Source organism: Aricia agestis, chromosome 8, assembly GCF_905147365.1.
Source record: "Aricia agestis chromosome 8, ilAriAges1.1, whole genome shotgun sequence".
Taxonomy (NCBI): Eukaryota; Metazoa; Arthropoda; class Insecta; order Lepidoptera; family Lycaenidae; genus Aricia; species Aricia agestis.
The window spans coordinates 8,648,642-8,668,257 of NC_056413.1; the positions used below are offsets into that span (position 1 = coordinate 8,648,642).

The following is a 19,616-nucleotide window of genomic DNA, read 5'->3' on the forward strand; positions in this document are numbered from 1 at the left end:
CGCGAGTGTAGAGCCCGCATACATGGGGGTTATTTGCGTATACCCCTCGGCTTATGCTATCTATATTAAGTACTTAAATATTTTTTGGACGTCACTTTCCCGACCACGCTGTATGATGACAATATTATTACTTATTTTAATATAATAAAAATAGTAATATTAATGTGATGTGAAATTATAGGTTATAAGCTACGAATAATAAAAACTAGTTATAAGCAATATAAGTAAGTACTGAATAAACTTAAAATTAAGAACTTATTTTTTCTTGGGTTTGGGGGTTCCTTTTTTGGAGTTTCTCAAGTAACGGAAGGCTCCAAAGCATCGTCGCACCATGACCCCTCTCCACCATGCCTGAATCCGTGTTGCCGCCTGTCTTGCATGTTCCTCGCGGGCCAATCTTGCAGCACGTTCCCTTTTGAAATTTAACCAACCACGCATTTCACCTTGATGTAGTGCGTACTGTAAAAAAGATTAAAATGTGAATATAATAAAAAGTAGGTAGGCTACTAAGTTTCTTTAAGGCATCTAGGTAAACAGCAGGTATGCTTTAAAAATGTTTATTGAATTATGGTATTTATTAATTACGCTAGTGGAGTAGATGTAAGTAGAAAAATATAATATTTATAGTCTAGCAAAAAAGTGAAGAAATTAAGTGTGGCAAGATCGTAGTGTCATCCCTTTCAAATCAATCTTTAAGAAAAAGGGATGACACTTAAGAGATCTCACTGATTGGTTCACATTCGGTGTTTCCGGCCGGCAACACCGAGTGTGAACCAATCAGTGAGGCCCATTCACGGCAGGACTGCCGTGCAGTCCTGCCGTGAGCGGGCCCTTTAAGATGTTGCCACTTTTTAATTTCTTCACTTATAGATAGCTTTTATGATTTATCCTTACTAAATCTTCAAGTTCCTTCCTCCGGGTGGCTGTCGATTGATACTTTTCTTTTTGTTCTTTCAAGCGTTCACTTATGTCGGCAATATCTTCAATGTATTTCTTTTGCCAATACTCTAGTAAATCTTCTTTTTCCTAAAACATAAATTATCAAGTACCTAACTATTTGGATATAAAAAATATATACTTATAGGGGACACAAGGTATCCTTTTTAAACGATAGTGGACAGTCACTGTGGTGGTGTCACCTCAGGAGCCCTATTCTCATACCTCGGATCTTGATTTATATATTTTAAGATACTACTCGACCAAGCCAACTAGACGAATGTCAAAGCTTGCTCTCTCGCACTTACGCATATCGCTAGCAGTGCATAAGTGCGAGAGAGCATGATTTAACAGTCGTCTAGTTGGCTTGGTCGAGTATAGAAGGTACAATCGCGTGCGTGCTAGTGGGACAGACTTTTTTTACGCCAAGAAAATGCATCCTGCAGGCATGGGGGATACCCCCGCGATAGGATACTACCGCGGGTATGTGGGACTCGCTGCGACATAAGATGGTAATAACACAGCCTCTACCCACTAAAAAGTAAAAACGTTGCGATACTCCTCCACAACCACCTACTTTGACAGGGCCACGGGAGATTCCGTCGACGTCTTCAACCAGTGGGACAGACTAACAAGTAACAAACGATCCGAGATTTGGTTCATGATCTTTGTTCAACAAGTATACTTAATCATACTTTGGTCTGATATCAATCTTACTTTAATCTGCAGCTCGAAGGCACGTTGCAGTTCGCTATGTACGCAGTGCTCATGCTGTACACTGGGCACCACAGCCGGAGTCACTTCCAATTTCATCTTCAGCGATTCCATTTGGGCGTTCAGCAGTTTGTCAGCATATTTGAGTTGTACGTTTGCATTATAGGCGCCGTCCTGTGTGTTTCGTTCATGATATAAATTATTCAATATTATTATACGTCGGTATGTACTATGTAATATACATAGGTAATAGATGAATACCACTTGTGAACTAAACAAATAATAATAATATTATGAAATAAATAATTTATTTTACGTAAATTGTTTATAACGCGTATATTTTGTAATAAAATCGGATGGTTTTTTGCGGCTCTGGCTCAAATCTGAAAGGCCAGATCTCGGTAGTTCACCTGTATTTAATTATTACTCATTATAATTGTCACTAATAACTCATATTAGCTACTTGTACCTGAAGTCGGTCTCGTAGGCGAGAAATATTTCTACTGATATTGTCTACCTCCATCGTGTAATTTCGATCTTGGTTTTGTAATTCGCCACTGACATCTTTAAGTGATCTGCAAATAAAATTAAAATACCCATTTGGAATACATTTTTATTATAAAATAGCGTACCTATAAGTGTATTTATAGGTACGCTATTTTATAATAAAAATGTATTCAATCTATTCCATTATGTGTCTAGGTCCTAGAGCAATTTATTTCTATATTTTGCACTTGCCCTGCTGCTGCTAATTTGGGATTTAGGATTTAGATATTGCTCGCCCAAATAAATGATACCTATTTTTTATGAGGAGGTTTTTTTATGAGGAGCAAAAAAGATATTAGGTATACCTATACCTAATATCTTTTTTGCTCCTCATAAAAAACCTTTCAAACCTTTTCAGTTGGTCATTTCTAGCTTTTATTAATTCCAAATGCAGTTTATCGTTGTTGAAACTATCCACCGATTGTTTCAAGGAATACCATTCACCGTTTTCAGCCAATTGTACCAAGGTTCCTTTGAATATATCTGTTACAAGTTTCCTAAAAAAAATAACTTATGAATGTATGTAAGGCTAAGGACTTAAGAGATGGGCCTCACTGATTGGTTCACACTCGGTATTTCCGGCCGGCAACACCGAGTGTGAACCAATCAGTGAGGCCCCCATTCAGTCGTTTTGCCGTGCAGTCCTGCCGTGAATGGGCCCTTTAAGGACTACTACTTAACTACTCACCTAGTCTAAAAAGTTAAAAGTGTAAACATAAAAAAAACATAATAATATTATGGTCTCCAATCCAGGTAACGTACCATCGAATAATATTCATAGGCAGTTGACGGACCTATGTAAATTGGCTTGTAAGTAATTGTAAGCCGTGATCTGTCGGCTGGGTTATACAAAGCGGCCAAATTACATTATAGGTCCGCCATTTGCCTATGAATCAACTTCCCTGATAGTACTATCAGAGAAGTTGATTCCTATGCAAATCGGGGACCTACGTAGTTTGGTTGCGTCACGTGACACGTCAAACCCAGCTGACAGATCACAATTAACATTGAATTGACATATTCGACCAAATAACGTTGGTCTGTCAATTGCATAGGAATCAACTTCCTCGATGGTACATATACACCTTCAAAAAGACGGACGTTCTTAAACGTGAACGCACTGCCTAATCAACTCTAGAAGTTGATTTATAGGCAGAAAGCGAACTTACTTAATTTGATTGGTTTAAGTCAATGCAATGTTAGTTGTGAGCTGTTAGCAGTAGTATTCAGTTAAATTTATTTAACGGTACAAACGAAATCTGATAGGATATAATATTGTACTGCTATGTTTTCATGCTAGACGGCAGCACCAGTATAAACTGTACGTAAAATGTTTTTTGCGACATTTGACAACGTTTATTATACGTGGGAGAGCCATGCTTCGGCACGAATGGGCCGGCTCGACCGGATAAATACCACGTTCTCACAGAAAACCGGCGTGAAACAGCGCTTGCGCTGTGTTTCGCCGAGTGAGTGAGTTTACCGGAGGCCCAATCCCCTAACCCCTACCCTATTCCCTTCCCTTCCCTTCCCTACCCTCCCCTATTACCCTATTCCCTCTTAAAAGGCCGGCAACGCACTTGCAGCTCTTCTGATGCTGCGAGTGTCCATGGGCGACGGAAGTTGCTTTCCATCAGGTGACCCGTTTGCTCGTTTGCCCCCTTATTTCATAAAAAAAAACGTTTCTGTCAATATATATATTATATATATGCCGTGTGCAATAATATGCAAGTTTTTGGTCGGAATAATTACTGTATGTGCTTGTAGTGCCCTATGCTCCGCCTATGTTTGAATCTGATAAGAACACAAAATATGGCTCTAATTGACTCTATTTGAATCTAATAAGAACACAAAATTACTGGACATGTCTGTACGTCACGGAGCTAACATGCTGTACGTCTTAGCATCAAGAGACATCTCTACATCCGCACTCACAACTCACCGGTCCCTGGCGAGCTTCTCTCGAGCCTGGTCCGCCGCTTTGCTAGCGTTGAGCTCTCGCCGACTCGCACTTGTTTCTGTAAAGTTTACACTTTTCAATAACAGATGGCAGCACGCATATTGTAAACTGGAGTTCTCGAAAGAACAACAGAAATTAAAAAATATCCTTTTATATAGGAAGGCAAAACCGTGGATTTTAATTACAGATCAACTAAGTATAACTTAAAGATAAGGATAATTTTAGTTAACTTCTAGTGTAATTCTCATTATAGCTATGACTTACTACGGAGCCAGGTCCAACTTAGTTTCGGAGCCTATTCGATAAGAACTATAGATGTATACTGTAATTAATATACAATATTATAAAATTTATTATGGGGTAAAATAGTAAAAACACGTTCCGCGCGGCTCCACCCGCGTCAGTTATTTCGGAGGAACCATACATTTTCCCCGAAAAAGAGCCTTAAGGCCCTGTATTCCCAAAAACGGACGAAGACAAAGAATATATCTAGGGCGATTCGTTTTTTTTGACTCGATTTAATATTATATAAATGTAAATAATTTTTTATACATCAATTAAATCGAGTCAAAAAACGAATCGCCCTAGATATATTCTTTGTCTTTAATTCAGTGCAAAAATTATCTGAAAATTCCAAATAATTTGGACATAGTATGGAAAATTCGTTAAAAGAAGAGGTAAGTTTGGGATTTTTTTCTATCGAGTGAAGTTCATGATATTGTGTAATAGAATATAAATTACACTGTGTTAGATCCTTAACTAACACATATATTTTTTTTCATAATTTAAATTACTATATTTTTGTGTCTACTGTCACTTTTAAATCTTGAAAATCGTCCGTTTTTTGGGAATACAGGGCCTTAATCCTTCATCGGAGTCTACTCTATGTCTGTGCCAAATTACATAGAAATCAATTTAGTACTTCCTGAGATTAGCGCTATCAAACATTGCTTGTTCTCTTCAGCTTTAGAATATTTAAATTGTTAGACGTGTAACTATCTTATATATAAAAATGGATTTTCAAATGCGATAGTCGCGCTAAAACTCAAAAACGGCTGAATGGATTGGGCGGATTTTGGTCTTAAAATATTCGTAGAAGTCTAGGGAAGGTTTTTAAGTGCCACGAAGTTCACCGCGACAGCTAGTCTTCTTATAATTATATAAAAATGGATTTTCAAATGTGTTAGTCGCGCTAAAACTCGAAGACGGCTGAACGGATTGGGCTGATTTTAGTCTTAAAATATTCGTAGAAGTCCAGGGTAGGTTTTAAAGTGACACGAAGTTCACCGGGACAGCTAGTAATATATAAATATTTATATTTTGCTCTCAATCTTCTACTCAATAAATAAATAATACTTACTTAAATATTTTATTTATATTATTTATATTTATATCAGTTGATACGCCACACACAATGTGACAACTACCAAGGACGTTTAATAAACGTCATTGCAGTGCTCCAAGGCTTTAAATGAGCTTGGACGGGGCGCTGCTGGTAAAGGAGAACTGTCAAAAATGACGTTTTTGTATGATAAAAGCGTTAGTTCCTTTTATCGCCACGTTCATTTAAAGCTTTGTCGAGCTGTACCATGAAATTGACTATACTCCACTCGGGCTAACTTGCCTAGGAATCAACTTCCCTGATAGTACAATACTTATGATTTTTTAATTAAAAAATCATCTAAATAGTGATCTTGAGCATAATCTTAGCGGTAAGAGTAGTTTGTTTTTACACTGGCTCTCGTTACTCGTATCAATAGTGTACTATTGATACGTGAGCCTTAATTCGCGTGGGTTTCATGAAAGTTGGGATTTACGATAATATTTATGCACACAAACTTTTCCTTACCCAATATTTTCATTTGTAATAAGGCAACTTCTAAAATAACTGCAAACAACAGAGCGTCCATGGCTGGAACCCTAGAACAGATAAAAAGTAAAACAGTTTTAAAACTATTGATTAAAGTTTAAACTTTCTGCTTTCAATTTATCTCTGTTAAGACAAGTAACTAGAAGATAAGATGTATTATACTGCGTTGAGTTTGTAGCATTTTAATAAGACTTGATAAAATAATATGACAAGATAAAACTATTTCGGTAAAATTACTTTTATAGAAATTACGTGAAGTTCTGTTTAATATAACAGTTTAAGATTTGAATAAGTACGTTTCTAAACTCATCACAGATTACCAAATACTTACTATTTACATAATATTTTTGGCGGTTTCTTGTGGACCTTCGAGCCGGATTACACAATAGCGTAAACACTCATTTAAGTAATAAAGTTTAATTAACTAATTAATCACTGTGTAATTTCAATAAGACGATGAAAGTGTAACTAGCAAATAATAAAATATGATGTAATTAGCAACTAAAATATTTATCCAACTTTCTCATGTATTAGTGGCCTTTGCAAAGAGACAGGGCTGACTTTGTGTATCACGTGGCGTTTTTAAAGACGTATAGGACAAAGACAGCAACGTGAAATAATTAGTCATGTCCTTCTTCGTTTATTAAGACAGTAAAAGTAATAACGTTACTACAATTTAATTAAGTACCTACTTTAGAGCTGCTTCCGGCTCTTAATGAAGAGATTAAATCGAAATAGTGCATGTGACAGTGGAGGATGAATGAAGAGCCAATCAAAGGGTGCTTCACGTCGAATTCGCGCCAATATCCGACAGCAATGGCTTGCACACTGAACAGCGGTAACGCGTAATGCGGTATTGGGAAACTGCTGCGATGACGCGAATATACTGGCAGGGATCAGAACATTCATTTTCAACAAGACACAAAATTTTTCATGCGCTTTAAGTTGTTTGGTGTCATAGTAATTGAGCAAAAGAACAACATATGTTTCAAAAGAATCCGTACTAATATTACGGTGGTGTGTCTGTCTACCTTTTCACGCCTAAACCGTAAAAGCGATTTTGCTGCAATTGGTACTAACATAACTATATTATACATATAGTCCAACGTCGCGTCGCCGCGCCGTCAGTAGCATTTTGTGTGTAAACCTCTACGGCTCGTAGACAGAAACGGTTTAATATCTTACAGTCACTTAAACTTCGCTTAATTTAAACTACGTTCTAATGCCTTAATAGGTCTTACTTCAGAGATGCGCTTTTATAATAATTTGTATCAGTCAAGTATGTTATAACGATTAACGTTACTAATCTTGCAGATAATAATCTAGTCCAGGCTCCGTGAGTATATAGTATCCGACATCCGTGAGTATAGAGTCTAGTATATCTTTATTACGCACCTTTCATTTTCAGCACGCTGCACTGTGTTTTGTGTGTTTGTGCACTGTACACGTTCGAGTTATCCCCGAAAAGCGGGGCTGAGCCTTTCCCACGCAGGACATTTAATTTTTTAATTGAAAAATCGGGACGGCCCGCCAAAATCGGGACGTCTGGCAACGCTAGACACCAGCGCCCTTTCACGATGAGCAATTCGACTCGGTTTTGGAAACTTCACCGCACGACAGAAAACCGCAAAAAGAACAGAAAAACGGCGTGAAACAGCGCTTGCGCTATGTTTCGCCGAGTGAGTGAGTTTACCGGAAACCCAATCCCCTACCCTATTCCCTTCCCTACCCTCCCCTATTCCCTTCCCATCCCTACCCTCCCCTATTACCCTATTCCCTCTTAAAAGGCCGGCAACACACCTGCAGCTCTTCTTATACTGCGAGTGCCCATGGGCGACGGAAGTTGCTTTCCATCAGGTGACCCGTTTGCTCGCTGGCCTCCTTATTTCATAAAAAAATAAAAAAAAACGACACCCAGTAAGCACTTGACGTCGCGCGTCGCATCCGAATTGACCAATGACCGCACGTAAAGTTTTCGAATCCGAGTCGAACGGAAATCGTGAATCAGTTAGATTTAAGCTATGAAGGGTTTGCTTAACATGAAACACATATTTTGCAAACCACTGTTTCGTTAAAAAGTAGCGATAAGTACTTGTTTTGTTTAATAACAATTTTAAGAATTAAAAAACTTAGATGAACTTTCTAATTAAAGTTTAGAACGGGGTATAGGGTATCTATACTATATAAATTCTGAAGTGTTTGTTTGTTTGTTTGAACACGCTAATCTCAGGAACTACTGGTCCGATTAGAAAAATTATTTTAGTGTTAGATAGTCCATTTATCGAGGAAGGCTATAGGCTATATTTTATCACGCTAAGACTAATAGGAACGAAGAAATAGAGCAAAATGTGGAAAAAACGGGGCAAATTATTTGAAAGCGCTTATCTCACGAAATACTGGAGCAATTTTTATGTTATTTGGCACAGATAAGAAGTAGACCACATAAAGGATCATAGGCTATTTTTGTGGACTAATTTGTCTGTGAAATATCTAATTTACGCCCTACGCGGGCAAAGTCACGTGGGACGTCTAGTAAGAATATATAAGAAGTAAAATGAACCTTTCAATATAAAATGTTCCTAAAAACTAACTGTATTTTTAAATTATATACAAGTTACTCGCTAACACTGTCAAAATGTAATCTTAAAAAATTGCATTATATATTTGGGGCAACGTATTTTATTAAACTTTCATAGCTGCAATCCTTGTTCAAATCTCTGTGAAAAAAAACAATGATTTCAAGGTAAAGATGAGCTACACGCTCGTAGTACATTTGACTGAAAATCTACATCTTCGTATAAGAAAAGCTTAGGACTACACTAATTTAATTAATTGTTTACTATACTTCTTTAATTTAATGACAAAATTAACAGTCGGCCATTGCAAGCAAGCGTTGTATATTATTTAAAGCTGCAACGATTTAATAAAAGTTAAAAACGCCAAATCTAAAATGAGCCAAACAACTCCACTGGGTCCTGGTAAGTGTGGACACTTTTTTCCTCGATTTACCTCGTCTAATCTTACTCAGTAATGTACCGGTTCCCGACTTTTATCTCTGGACAGATTGTACTCGGTTCTTTGATTCCTTTGAGGAGATATGCTTAAATTAATTTTCATGTCGGTCTTTGTGAAATAAAACGAAAAATTAATATAAAGTTTATAGACTGTATTATTCGTTTTGGATAAATTCATAATAAGAAACACCCACGGGCTTAATTTTTTAATCGTTAACAGGTTAGAGAGAAAATTGTAAAGGTAACCGAATTCAGGCGCCTATTTAGGTTATTAAAATTACTTTATTCACGAGATTTTTTTACCTTTGACAGTCCTAGACCTAGTCATACATTTTGATTGGCAAAATAGCTTGTAAGTTCAATTTATTACTATAAGACTGCTCAAATATGGCTTTAATTACGGTTATAAATACGTAAGTAAATAGGGCAACGAAAAGTAATAATACAATAGAAAAAACACCCATTATATCATAACATGTACTATCAGAGAAGTTGATTCCTATGCAAATCGGGGACCTAAGTAGTTTGGTCGCGTTACGTCAAACCCAGCTGACATATCACATTTAACCTTAAACCTATAATGCTAAAGACCAACAAAGAGCGCGAGAGAGAAGAAAATCCTTTATGGAATTATAACAAGATGAAAAGAGAGAGGCAGTCTAATGAAAATTGTAACCACTTTTATTTGACAGGTCGTCAAAAGTCGTCAGTCGTTTTTATGCCCTTTCGGTATTTCCAATATATTGTTCAATTTGTTTGTTATTTTTAATAAATATTGTTATATTTAAAACTTGTGACTTGTGCTGTAAGTGTTTGTAGTGTAAATCATAAGAATAATCCTGAAAAATATACATTTCACAGGTAATTATTAATCTTCATGTCCTAATTGCTACGATGTGTTTATTTTTGCTATATTCCGTTTTTAGTTCTCTATTTCAAATAAAATATTGTGAATCCTCCCTTTTACTTTCATATTTTGTGTAACTAAAGGTACTATTGTTCTTATATTACACAAATTTTGAAGAAAATTTTTATATCAAATTTTTTACATATACGCTAGTGCATGAATCAAATTTATCGATATGCTTATCGATATTTTACAACAACATAAAACTAAAATAAAAATCATTTACCTTTATATTTATCATCTTAAGCCTGGCCGCACATTTTCCGAAATTTCTGATCAGAAAAATTCGGACGCCCGGCGGAACGCACTCTGTTCATACATTTTGTTGTAGACCCACTAAAAGAATTTCTGACGTGTCAAAATGTATGAGCGCGGCGGGGCGTCCGAATTTTTGTGATCAGAAATTCGGATAATGTGCGGCCGGACTAAAAAGGACATATTATCTTATTTTAACTAATATAATATAGTATAGTATAATATAGCTAATATAATATAACTACTATAATATAGAGTGACTCTAAAACTAGAGGAATCTTTATATTTATATATCATAATCATTTGTTTTACAGATTCCCTCAAGATCCTCTAATAAGAGGAAAATGGCTGAAATAAATTGGGCGTGTTGGTTGGAATCCCAAGAAAAATTCAACAATATGTAGCAAACATTTCATTGAAATGTTTTAAAGAAAAAGTAGAATAAATACTATTTTGGTTAAAGGAGCTATCCCAACTTTATTTGTACCAGTAAGTTTGACATACTGTTGCACTTGTTACTGAAGCAATTATTAAAAATAAGCAATTATTGCTTTTTAGTTTATTTAAGATTATACTTAAATGAATTAAACAGTTGTTTTGTAACGAACGCCAATTTGCGCAAATATATTATTTTTATTGCTATGTTTTTAATGTGCAAATAAAGAATTTTATTATTATTATTATTATTATTAAAAAGTATTAAATAGGTAATCCTTATTCTGTACTTAATCTTCATAATTTTGAAGTCCGGTACCAGTTCTAAGTATATAAGTTGCAGTTATACCTATTCTGTCAGAGAACTGGCGATTAGGTTAGCTGGTACCGATTGCAAAATAATAAAGATTGAGAACAGAATTAATACTGAGTACAGAATAAGAATTATTTAATACTTTTTAGTTCATTTAAGTATTATATTACAATTGTCATTACCTTGGAAGTCGGGTTTAATTTTTTGTTGAATAATAATAATTTTACTCTTTTTAGCTGTCCTTAAGGTTTTCTATACTTACAGTTGGTGTTTTAAAAAATCAAAATCAAAATTGCTTTATTTCTGAACAAATCTAAAATAAAATATATTTTCAGAAAACATGGTGTCTACCACCGATTCGGAAACTAAGCCGACGAGAAGAACCGGCGTAAGAAACTCGCACGGGTCCCACTTTTTACCAAAAAAAAGTGAGAAAAAAATAATCTTTTAAAATAAAATGTACAATGCTGTAACTAAAAATTATACAATGTAAACATAGATAGATACATAATAATTGTAAGTCATGTAGAAGTAGCCTTGCAAGCAGTCATTCAGCATTCTACTCCCAAGATGTGCCATCGTTTATGAAATAATTTTGGCTTTGGCACAAACGTTCTTTGACTACTTTTTTAAATTTATTAATCGAAAGATTTTGAACGTTTTCTGGGACCATATGTTCCCATTTGAATATCAAGGAGTCACCTCGATTTCTCATGGTTTCCATCACCAGACCACCACTTTTGTGAACATGATACCTACTCGGAACAATACAATGTACAGCAAAAGAAAAAATTTGAAAATCGGTTCATAAACGGCGGAGTAATCGTTGAACATACATAAAAAATATATCCACAGCCGAACGTCTAGACTCCTCCTGTTTGGAAGTCGGTTAAAAATAATTGTAATCAAAAATATTATGATATTTTATGATATGTATTTAATTTAAGAATAAAATATAATATACTATGTGTGTTGTTTACTTTCAACGTTTACTTTCAATGTGAGGGCTGATTTACCAGATAGATATTTTTACCTGAGTAATAAATAAGTAACTTTATAATGTGTTATGTGTATATAATTTACCCCTATAAGAACCTCATGTCATAACATATTCGACGATTTAAAAATCATTCCAAAAGAAAATGTGTATCTACTTTTCAATCGTCACCTTTTTTTTGCCAATTAAAATTTATGATACCTAATTTGAAATACAAATCCGTCAAAGTTGCATATAATTTATTTCTTATAGAAACTCCGGTAAAATAACTCGAACGGACTATACTATAGATAGCAAAGTACTATACTGACGATAGTAAAATATACATCGCTAGCACACGCACACATTGACCAATCGAAAATGGTCACGCATTTTCGGGTTGTGGTGGTCTATACGACAGTATATATTAAGTCTATGCATTTAACATTGAATTGACATATTCGACCAAATAACGTTGGTCTGTCAATTCCATAGGAATCAACTTCCTCGATGGTACATTTTTCATAGACAGCCGAAACAAAATATGAAGTGATAGGCAATAACAAAAGCGTAGTCACTTACAAGACGTGATGAGTGTGTAACAAGTTACAAGTGCTGAGTGAGGACCGAATTTGATAAAATAATTTATTTTATCATTTATTTTGCCAAATAACAATTAATCTTTTGTTCTATTCTAATAATCTCTCTATAATATTTTCTAGTTTAACTCTCGCACTCAGAGTGGAACATTAATTACTTAAAACTTAAAAGGTAGCTTAAGTAATTATTTAAAAAAAATTGACGCTCATACATTATCTGTCAAACTTTTCATTAAATTGAAGGTTAATCATCATTAAATGCCTCTGAGTACGGCGGACAGTCAGGTAAAAATGAGCAAGTTTTTAATGTTAGTTCATTGGAATCCATGGTGTGAGTAAAAAAAAGCTATAAAATCAAAAGTGTTTTTTGTTTTTATCTTTTTATTTGCGTTAAAAAACGTTTACGTGACAAAAGATAGCAAAAGAAGCCAAAGAAAATCCACCCCTCTGCCTCCCACACTCTTATCTTCATTACGCACCTTTCTTTCTCAGCACGCTGCACGTAGGTTCGGGCTTTCCCCGAAAAGCGGGACTGAACTTTTCCCACGTGGGACATTTAATTTTGATGAAAAAATCGGGACGTCCCGCCAAAATGGGGACGTCTGGCAACGCTGTCCCTCATCCACGTGCGGTAAAGGACGGTCACGTGGCTCCGCCCGAGACCCCATTGATAATCCACATTCCACAGTTTACAACGCACCAATACGTAATAGCGATGAATCCGTACTAATATTATAAATGTAAAGGCGTGTCTGTCTGTTACCCCTTCAAGCTTAAATAGCTGAATCGATTTTGATAGAACGTTCTACATAGCCGTTTAATTAATTCTCAATTGTTAATACCTACTTTTAGATATTTTATTCTTAATTATACTAAAAATTATAAAGTTTAACAATTATTATTTATGTATTTACTAACCTTACACTACTCTCCATTGTATATATTAAAATTATTTCTGGAACTTTAGAACTCGACATTCACCATTATTGTACTTATAAACAGTATAATCGATATACCCGTTGTCATAGCGGTGCGTAGACCATAGTTTATCCAAGAAAGCTTACGTAATACTACTTACAACCCAGAGCAGTGGTTCTTTTAAAGTTTTTTGGTAGCGGAACCCCTTTAGGAAGTGTCATTTTTGACGGACCCCAGATAAAAAGGATGCTCTTTGAATGAATTGTCCTCATGCTGGTGTCTGATGACACCTGAAAACAATTTATGTATCGCTCGCGGAGCCCCTTTGCCTTTGCTGAGCCCTGGGGCTTCACGAAGCACATTTTGAGAATAGCTGTTCCATATCCATTCTTGTAGGGTCTCGATTCTCATAGTTCGAAGGTTGTCAGGAGCGCACCAATGAAATATATTATGCTATTTTTCAGGAAGGGACTTTTGAAGGCAACATAATTATCATACCTAAGTCTTAAGGACTTAATTATTCCTAACTTTTGCCTTACGTGATATTTTTTTGTTTATTGACTTACTTTAGATTGCTATTATGACAAAAATAATATAACGTTAAGTATATAATTGTTGTTATTCTATTTAAATGAGCCTGCTGAGCAAACGTACAAAACTCGGAACTGCTTTGACTCTACAATGTTTGTTCGCACCATACGAATGCTAATATTATATTGTACCTATTAATTAATAAAATATGTACATCTAGTGAGCAGGTGATATACACCTAGTTAGTACGTGAGGTAATAGAACGTTTAATTTGCTTCTACTTCTACTAGTAGTTAAAATCTCGAAAAATTACAAAACAAAAATTTAGGCATATTAAGAGCTTTCTCAGACAAAATTTTGTTAAAACAGAATAAAATTTGTCCTATTCTCGAATGAAAATTGAAATTTAATAAATCTTTAGTTACGATTATCGACTTTTGGTTTTGTATGTACCTTGTTTAAAATGAACTGTGTGAATCTTTAGTTACGATTATCGACTTTTGGTTTTGTATGTACCTTGTTTAAAATGAACTGTGTGAAATATTTGAAAAAGGTTTTTAAAAGAAAATTATTAAAAGCTGAAATATTATATGAAAGTCAATAAATAGTCCGGTTAACGAATAACTCAAAAGAGGGTATAGAGGTCAAAATTTTTGGTTTTTCGTCAATAACTAAAGCAAAAAATATATTCTATTATGGCATTAAAGCTTATTAAATTCTCTATAAATTAGATTTTATACAGTTTTTCAAAACTCTCATCCGTTTTCGAAATACACGCTCAGGAAAAGTGAAAATTAAAAAAAGCTTTAAAATTACTAATACTTCATTTGCCACTCATAATTTATAATGAAATAAGTTTTCAATGTTCGTTTTCATCTGATATTAATCTTGGACACCTGTACCGGGAAACTTTGTGAGTGACCGGGAGGTAGGCCCTCAATAATTATTTATTGGAACTTGCGAATATATTAATTAAAATCTTAATTTTTCGTCAAATTTTGTGCAACGAGCCTTATGGTTCTCGACTCGGCCTTCTGTAAACTAGATTATTGTGACAAAAATGTTTTTTATTTACCGAAATGACAAAATATTTTCTATTTACTTACTTACCTGCCATATTGTCTATTATTCCATTAATTTGATCTCGAATGCTATTATGTGCCTAAGTGGTCAAAGTCATTGCATTTAAAAGACGCTCAAGTAAAGGCTAGACATAAAACATTATAAATTACCCTGCCGAGATTTAATATGGCCACCGAGTAAATCTGCGAACGTTAGAAATGAGTAATTAAAGAGTATGAGTGTGCAAAGGAAAAAGGAACGTTTATTAATGTACGGAGAAGGGGAAATTCTCGGCATAAGTTTATTATTTGAAAAAGTTTAAAGTCATAGTCGTTAGAATTGAAATAAAATACAAGATGTAACAAAACTATAGTGATGTGATAATACTATAGAGCGTGGGGTGTCGTGTCCCTTATATTACTTATGGCCTAAAATGGCAATAATATAGGACCGCGCTTAGCAATAATCGGTTTGACACAAATAGTTAACTCAAAGAGGTCATGAGGGAATTCGTCTGCTCGTCTGGAGGGACGTCCTATATCATAATATCCAATGATAACTGATTATATTATAATTTATGGTGTAGGTGTCAATATATAAAATTAATTGATTGTAATGATACTAATATGTATTAGGATTTGGGATCATAAAAATAATTTTGTATTGCTTAAATATAAATACAGATCAGAGAAATTGATTCATATCAAGCAGATGGGATCTTCATAACTTGGACTGGTTATGACAAACCGGACGATACTTTTCGACTTCCATTGATGTGACATAACCCGACTAAATAATTTTGGTCCGCCAATATGCCTACGAATCAATTTTCTTTGATTTCCAAGTCGTATTACTATGAACTGATGAATGAATGAAAGTCGTAATATGAACCAACCTTAGTCTATTTATAGAACGAATGAATCCGCTCAAATGTAGTTTAAAATAATAAATTGTTCGAAAGTAAATCAAAAGTTGAAAATATAGTGAGCAATTTGTGAAAGCGCGAGCTAACGAGTGCGAACTCTTGCTGCAAACTCACTTTGAAATATTTTCTTAATGACAACAGGACATTTAGCCAACAACCACTTATTAAATTTCAAAGAGCTCATTTAATATAATAAGCTCTTAGTCGTACCTTTTTTCACTAATTAGAGCTTGTTTTAATCGTTTAAATTCATTGTTGGAAACCCAATTTCAGTGTAGTGTTGAAGTCACTAGACAAGGGTTTCTAGTCTGAGTAATCAATTTTGTTCTCTTCGCTTTTATTAGATATATATAAAATTGTATTGAACTATATTTTCACTATTTGTGAATAGACATAAACATAAAAACTGAACGTGGGAGAGCCATGCTTTGGCACGAATGGGCCGGCTCGACCGGAGAAATACCACGCTCTCACAGAAATCCGGCGTGAAACAGCGCTTGCGCTATGTTTCGTCGAGTGACTGAGTTTGCTATTCCCTACCCTCCCCTATTACCCTATTCCCTCTTAAAAGGCCGGCAACGCACCTGCAGTTCTTCTGATGCTGGAAGTGTCCATGGGCGACGGAAGTGGCTTTCCATCAGGTGACCCGTTTGCTCGTTTGCTCCCGTTTTTTCATAAAAAAAAAATTTGATTGAACATAACTCGTGCGAACAAAAATTTCTCAACTAAATTAAATTATTTGCATATTTGCGATATTATAGGAAGGAATTCCTTTGTGAGCAAATCGTTTAAGAGAGGCAAAGGTACAATAATAAGTAACTCATAGTATCTGAAATGGTATCTAAGAATATTAAAATTCCTTCAAGTGACACTTAGGCAATAAGATTTTTGTGCATATTATTCATAACTACACTTCACCTGCATATGCATACGGAAGTTGTATTAAAGCTTACTAATCTTAAACATAAATTCTTAACTGATAGCTAATTATGTAAACTGAAAAATTTCAAAAAATTGAAGAGAAGCAAAATTTTATTTCAACGAAAACGTGAAGCTCGTTCCTACTTCATTTCTTCTTTTACAGTATCAACGAGGTAGTGAATTTCGAGCTTCGTTACCTTGCCGTTGTAGTACGATGGAAATAATAAAACTCATACAAATAAATGCGTATACAAGTTGAAGACAGGCGCGGTTCGAAGGGGGGGGGGGTCACAGGGGACATGACCCCCCCCCCCCCCAAATCTAAGATAAAATTGAAAAATCTCTAAATCTTGCTAAATAATAAAAGGAAATTTCTAACTATCCCCTAACCACCATTTCGTCCGACCTTAGACAGCTGCTGTGAACCCAGAACCGTCCGAGGGCGTAGATAAAAAAAAATAGTGTAGTGACTACTGAGTGAAGTCAGTGAAGTGAGCCCCAAAATTTCAGGCTGCGACCGCGCCTGGTTGAAGAATTTGTCTATATCTATATTAATATAAAAAATTCCAAAATTTTTACACTTAAAGACACTTTGAGTACTGGGAAAGGTTTTATGTGAGAGAGCCAGGCTTCGGCACGAATTGGCCGGCTCGACCGCAGAAACACCACGTTCTCACAGAAAACCGGCGTGAAGCAGCGCTTGCACTGTGTTTCGCCGAGTGAGTGAGTTTACCGAAGGCCCAATCCCCTATCCTATTCATGTAACCCATAAAGTTAATATATTTAAATATATATTAACTTTATGGGTTACACCTAGTATAATTAAATTAATGTGTTCAATATTGAAGGATCTTTTAATAAGATAATTATTATTGACAATATATAATATTATTGTTGTTGTCACGTCATCAACAATATAAATAAATACTAATGCCTCTACAAGCACTCTACGCTTTCGTAGCGCTGCTACGAAAGTTGTAGAAGACACTCGACAGCAGAAAATCAGTGCAGCAACTTGCTGCTTATGCTGAGCTGTGGTCCATTTTTGTGAGATCACACAATATAACGTAAATTAATTACTGTACTGTGTCCTGGTTCTCTCGTCCTTATGAAATAAGGGGGCAAACGAGCAAACGGGTCACCTGATGGAAAGCAACTACCGTCGCCCATGGACACTCGCAGCATTAGAAGAGCTGCAGGTGCGTTGCCGGCCTTTTTAGAGGGAATAGGGTAATAGGGGAGGGTAGGGATGGGAAGGGAAGGGAATAGGGGAGGGTAGGGAAGGAAATAAGGTAGGGGATTGGGCCTCCGGTAAACTCACTCACTCGGCGAAACACAGCGCAAGCGCTGTTTCACGCCGGTTTTCTGTGAGAACGTGGTATTTCTCCAGTCGAGCTGGCCCATTCGTGCCGAAGCATGGCTCTCCCACGTAAGTAAATATTGTGTTGTGTGATGTGCAAAATAAACTTTTCTTATTTTTAACTTATTACGTTGCGTTGCCGGTTGCGTTGAATAACCGAAACTACGTTTGTACCTACGAATATAGCTTGGTCAATCTTAATTTTCAGCTCAGTTATAAATAATAAATCAGAAAACTTCACTAGCGCGATTCTGAACCGTAGTGCTAACTAGTCCAAAAAAATATTTATAGCCTAACAGTATTTATTACCTCTTAAAAGGGAGAGCGTATTCCCTCTGCGGAGCGGCAACGCACCTGCAGCTCTTCTGATGTTGCGAGTCTCCATGGCCGAAATTAGTTGCTTTCCATCAGGTGACCCATTTGCTCGTTTGCCCCCTTATTTCATAAAAGTAATTGAATCTCAAGCACGTTTAGCTATAAAATACATCAAACACATCCAAACGCAGACGGAGTCCTGGAAACTAATTAGTGTAGAGATGGAACCCTATTTACAAACGCGATTGGGCTCTTTACTGTCCCATTTTATGATATACCTACAGGATAATTCCAGATTCATTGTGTAGTATCATACTTTTGATTACGAATACAATAGCTCTCGATGTTTGATGTCTTTCATTTCGAATTATATTTTGCGTTTCGATCATTTTTTGTTGAAATTAAGTTGTTAACTCCTTGGTATTGAAAGTCCTCTCTGGCTACCTGTTTGACTTATTGGGAATTGCTTAGTTGGCTTTGCAATATTTACTTTAAGAGTGATTTGGTATTAGTGCTTTTGAGATTAAAACTGAGTTACAGAGTGACCGTTGGTTATATAACTCTTGGCAAAAATTTGATAATATGGCGTATAGACAAGCAATGATAGCAATAGACTGACTTTTCCAGCGTAAAAATACAGATCTCTACAATCCACCGATGTACCGCTAAATCAATACAGCCTTTTGTTTTAACGAATTGCGATCTAAGCTCTTCTGCCATACTTTACTACGTCGCAGGTTAGAATTGTATCGTAAAAGTGACGGAAGCGGCCTCCAAATAAAATTTACTAAAATATAATATTAAACTTCATCAAAAGATGTTGTATTTTGACGTGCAGCTAAGTTTAGAAATATACTTACGGCTATATCAAAGGCACCGACCTCGCATACTTCAGAGATTCCGCCGCCTTTGTGCAAAGCGCCTACATAGCTCAAATACTCTTATTAAAATTAAATAAACCGACCGCACCTAGAGAGAGCAAAGAAAACACAGAATAATTTAACATTTTTATTGAACATAATTTATACTTTGTATTAATATACTATTACATTTTCTACG

General features: G+C 35.5%; 1 protein-coding gene across 1 annotated transcript; it reads right to left on the reverse strand.

Moving 5' to 3' along the window:
• Nucleotides 1–255: 255 nt before the first annotated feature.
• LOC121729531 (dynein regulatory complex protein 9-like) lies at nucleotides 256–6,066 on the reverse strand. The gene is made up of 7 exons (XM_042118071.1): nucleotides 6,006–6,066; nucleotides 4,139–4,214; nucleotides 2,547–2,693; nucleotides 2,168–2,225; nucleotides 1,654–1,824; nucleotides 895–1,026; nucleotides 256–459 (listed from the first exon to the last, which is right to left on the reverse strand). The coding sequence occupies exons 1-7, from the start codon at nucleotides 6,064–6,066 to the stop codon at nucleotides 256–258; spliced, it is 849 nt and encodes a 282-aa protein (XP_041974005.1).
• Between the last annotated feature and the right edge of the window lie 13,550 nt (nucleotides 6,067–19,616).

Bases quoted from the DNA above. Each gene is read 5' to 3' on its own strand.
- LOC121729531 (XM_042118071.1), bottom strand. From the start codon at position 6,066: ATGGACGCTCTGTTGTTTGCAGTTATTTTAGAAGTTGCCTTATTACAA. The intron at 2,694-4,138 runs GTGAGTTGTGAG...TATTTTTTTTAG, and splicing joins GAGAAGCTCGCCAGGGACCG to GAAACTTGTAACAGATATAT. The intron at 1,825-2,167 runs GTAGACAATATC...CGAAACACACAG, and splicing joins ATCGAAATTACACGATGGAG to GACGGCGCCTATAATGCAAA.